The sequence below is a fragment of the Medicago truncatula genome, chromosome 1 (assembly GCF_003473485.1).
Source record: "Medicago truncatula cultivar Jemalong A17 chromosome 1, MtrunA17r5.0-ANR, whole genome shotgun sequence".
NCBI classification, from domain to species: domain Eukaryota; kingdom Viridiplantae; phylum Streptophyta; class Magnoliopsida; order Fabales; family Fabaceae; genus Medicago; species Medicago truncatula.
The window spans coordinates 37,258,361-37,262,672 of record NC_053042.1 but is presented as its reverse complement, the minus strand read 5'-3'; the positions used below and the strand labels follow the sequence as shown (position 1 = coordinate 37,262,672).

The following is a 4,312-nucleotide window of genomic DNA, read 5'->3' as shown; positions in this document are numbered from 1 at the left end:
AAAAACCACAGCATGAAAACAAAACAAAAGTACAGAACAAAACAAAACACAAACTCCTAGTAATTTACAAACTCATCATAATAATAACTCAAACTCAACAACACAGTCACTTCCATTATTATTATTACTTCATTTCCAGATCCAAAACTCTAAATGTGAGTCTTTCTCAACCACCCTTTACATTTTCATGCATCAAAATCCACTTTTTTCTTTCCTTCTAAGATCTAACATGTTCATTTGTTACTATTGTTGATGTTTGTTAAACAGGTTCTGTTTGGTACTTTTTTTGTTTTTTTAACAAATGGTTCTTGCATGGTTGGATCCAGTGTTAGAAAAAAAATATTGTAATAATGTGTACATTATGAAAAGATAATTTCTTTAAACCAACCACTTAGTATATGTTTCTTCTTCTCCTTGCTTATGCTTAATTATTAATTTACTAATCTATTTGTTTTTGTCTAGTGTATGATACCTTGTCGGATAATCATATTGTTGAGTTGTTAATTTTGAATTATTAGAGTTTTAATCATTGATTGAAGATGCTTGCCAACCAATTTGATTACTTTCCTTTTCTGTGTTTTAGTTTTTCTTAACTTAGTTAGGTAGACAATTTGGTTTTAAATTTTATATGTTAAATAATTCACATATGCTAACAACTTCAATACTTTTGGAATTTGTCCTGCTCATTACTTAGGTTTTTTAATCAATCTTTGGCCCCATGGTTCCACTTTTTAGTTGAAAGCAACTATTATGATTTCTAAAGAATATTCTCTTATCTTCTAGGGTTTATTAAATAATTGAATTTATATACACGTTTGGGCATGCTTGGTGCAAGAGTGTTTATATATCTATGATAGTGTTGTATATGTAATGTTCCATTTCTGAAAGATTATTTCAACAATAGAACTTATACAGTCCATTTCATAAAATCACTTGAGTAAAACCCTTTGGAAGCTTTCTTTGATTTCTATTTCAACCTTGAATCTGTACCTATGTAAGATAATTGATTTTGTTTTTCTATAGAAAGATTTTGTGAAACAATTTAACTATATAGCTTTTATGTGAAAGATTGTACATTCAGTTAACAATTCAATTTCTTTTGTTCTGACATTTCTTTGTTATATAGTGCAATGGGAATAGAAGATTCAGATATTTGTATCATCAAGGAGCCAGATCGTGTCGTAGTCTATTCCGATGGCATTTCACAAGATTCAGGTCACGAAACCGGAACTGATAATCACAATATGACAGAGTCTTATGAGCATATCAATGAGACTACTGAACATCATAGTTCAGAAGAGAGCACAAAGGAATACGAGGTGAAGGAATGTACAACAGAAGTTTCTGTTAAGGCCCCCGACGTATCTAACATCAGAAAAAGTGAGGAGAAGTTAACACCAGATTTTGAGGGTGTTCTCAATGCGAAAAGTTCGAAACCGCACAAAACAAGGGGTAATCACAAGCCACGAGATACTGTGAAGCCTACAGTTCCGCGACCATTTTCCCTAGCAACTGAAAGGCGTGCTACAATTCTAACTCGTCCTACTTTTGAAGAAGATAACAAGGGCGGTCACGGAAGAAAATCTGTAAATAAAAAGAATGTTCTGTCTTCCAATACGCTTAAACAGAATCAGGTATATGTCGATTTTGAATTTGCTTCCCTCTTCATTGTCTAATCTATTGCTGAATTGTTTATGGTTAATTTATTATTATGTACTCAGAGTCAGTTTCGAAACTTTTGTTTTGACTGTTTGTGCCTTGCAGTTGAAGACTCCTTTAGTTCCAAGGAAACCGTTGAAACCTGATAACAAGAAACATTCTGATGAGGATGATTCATGTTCAGTTGCTTCTGGGTATACTCTTATAAACCTTATAGTCGAAGGGTGTCAAAATCTCTTCTCATTCTAGCAATATTTTTTTTTTTTTACTTTATCTTATAATTTGAAATTGATTTTGCTCCTTGACCATGTAAAGAACCGCAACTTCTGTGAAGTCGTTCAAGTCCAGGGCAACTGTTGCTTCTGCTCCAAGCTTTCGGTCGACTGAACGCGCACAAAGAAGAAAGGAGGTAAATTTTGTTGATTAAGTAGCTTTGTTTCAATAGGGTTTTCTTCCCAAATTGATCAGTGCATCCCCTTTTATTTGTGTTATAGTTTTATTCAAAATTAGAGGAAAAGCAACAAGCAATGGAAGCTGAGAAGAATCAAAATGAAGCAAGGAGCAAGGTACAAAGAGATTTCTTCATTATCTCAGGAACCATGAATTACATTGTCGTTTTGTTACTTCTTTTCTTCTAGTTTTCTCACTCTAATTTGTTCAACGATCAAGGAAGAGAAAGAGGAAGCCATCAAACAGTTGAGGAGGAGTTTAAAGTTTAAAGCAAGCCCTATGCCAAGCTTTTACCATGAGGGGCCTCCACCTAAGGTTGACTTGAAGAAGGTATGTAATGGTCTTGTACTTAAACTTATGCACTGTTGAGATAAACAACTTAATTAAGTGGTTATCATATAGGTGTTTATGTATAAGCTATTTCTATACCAAAAGATAAAATGAAGTTAAACTATTTTTCAATCAGCGTTAAGCTGTTTTCATAAACAGTCTCACAAGTGCTTTTGTCAATAGATAAATTCAAATCATTCAATTCAAATAGACCTTTATAACAGTATCATGTACGAAGTTCAGTCTATACAGTGAAGTTTCGTCTACAGTAACTTAAAAACAACACTTTATGATTAAGTTATGTTCTTCAACTTGTGTTAATGACAAAGTTAACATGTATGGCCAGCTACCACCCACACGTGCAAAATCTCCAAAGCTGGGCCGGCGAAAGAGCAACAGCGGTGCAGTTTATTCATCTGAAGGGGTCAAAGAAAAAGGAGCGGCTGCTCAGAGAAAGCATCGCACATCAAACACCAACAACTGTAACTTGAGTGATGTGACTAACGGCAGTGGCTTGGATGGTCTCATGAGTAAGACCGAAAACGAGACCGAGCACACCAAATTAATTGAAGAAATTAATATGATCAAAGCGAATGGACAAGCGGGCATAGAGATCAGCAGCCAGTAACATCTTCAATGAGATTAGTTTTTCACTTCTAATTTATGAGTTTCTGGGGAATAGAAGTATTGTTCCTTCCAACTTTCCAAAGGGTGTTCAATTTATTTCCTTTAACTTATAAGCACTTTCTTCTGTGTGCAGTGTTTGATATGTGAAAATGTTTATTTGTAATTTATCTCAACTTATTTGTAAAAAGGAAATTCTATTGCTCATAGGAGCTATTTTAAGCATTTGTCTGTCTGCCTCAACTTCAAGGTCACATTGTTTGAAGTTATTGGAAAATAATTTTGTTCAGTGAACAGAATAATTATGCTTCATTCTTGCAATATTTTGCTATTAAGGGGAAGGCTACTAAAATTCTCTATTCTGGATAAAACAGCATATGTTTGGTAAGTTTTTTTCAGGTGAAAATCCATGGTAGACCAAAAGCTACCTTATGCAGCATCAAGTGACCACGCGGCCAGTTGCAAGTCATCGGGTTTCCAAACATACTATAAGATCATTAATTCCTTAGGTCATTCTAATTCAACCAAGCATAAGTGTGAAAGTTCATATGAACACACAATCATGATGTCCTATCCCTAGGGCCTAGGATCATCACGAGCACTGCAATCAACTTCGTATTCCAATTGTGAACACACAATCACGAAGTCCTATCCCTAGGATCATCACGAGCATGGCAATCAACTTCGTATTCCAATTGTGAGATTGAATCTACATTAAATTTAAAGATAGTCAATCAATGAAAAGCATTAAACATAGAAGTAATTACTCAATAAGCATGAATAAAACTAGTATTGAAGCAATGTGAGTCATACTTACACAAGAATCTAACAAAGGTTCATCATCCCTAACCAAATATAAACACCTACATAATGGGATAAGAAACAGGTAAAGATAAGAAGAAAAACTAGGGTTTCTTACATTCAAATTTCAGTAGTCCCCTACCGTTGCACTATCGTTCAAGGTGTTTTTGGTCTCTCTCTCCCTCCCTCTCTCTCTTTCTCTCTCTTCCCTGTATGTAAATAATTTATAATTATTTTAAATGTATGAAAATAACCATATATTCTGCTATAATTTAATTAGTTTGTTACAAATTTTGAAAAATTCAAACAAGTACATAAAAGCTAATGACCATTTTATGGCTTGGTTGACTAATATAAGATTCAAGAATGTGATCATGGCCACTTGACTCAACCAAGTTATGCCAAATCATGGTATGCTCAACTCTATCAGAGTCATCAATCACATTCA

At 34.1% G+C, this 4,312-nt stretch overlaps 1 protein-coding gene across 3 annotated transcripts; it reads left to right on the top strand.

Annotated features, from left to right (window-relative positions):
- On the top strand, positions 1-3,384 carry LOC11421346 (protein WVD2-like 3). Of its 3 annotated transcripts, none has more exons than XM_003590743.4 (7): positions 1-155; positions 1,127-1,634; positions 1,765-1,853; positions 1,975-2,068; positions 2,154-2,225; positions 2,329-2,439; positions 2,786-3,384. In XM_003590743.4, exons 2-7 carry the CDS (start codon positions 1,131-1,133, stop codon positions 3,065-3,067), a joined length of 1,152 nt encoding a protein of 383 aa, XP_003590791.1. In that variant the 5' UTR covers positions 1-155; positions 1,127-1,130; the 3' UTR covers positions 3,068-3,384. The 3 variants fall into 3 exon arrangements, with proteins under 3 accessions (XP_003590791.1, XP_039684460.1, XP_024636680.1); XM_039828526.1 differs by lacking the exon at positions 1-155 and adding an exon at positions 174-267; XM_024780912.2 differs by lacking the exon at positions 1-155 and adding an exon at positions 466-994.
- The last annotated feature ends 928 nt before the right edge of the window (positions 3,385-4,312 follow it).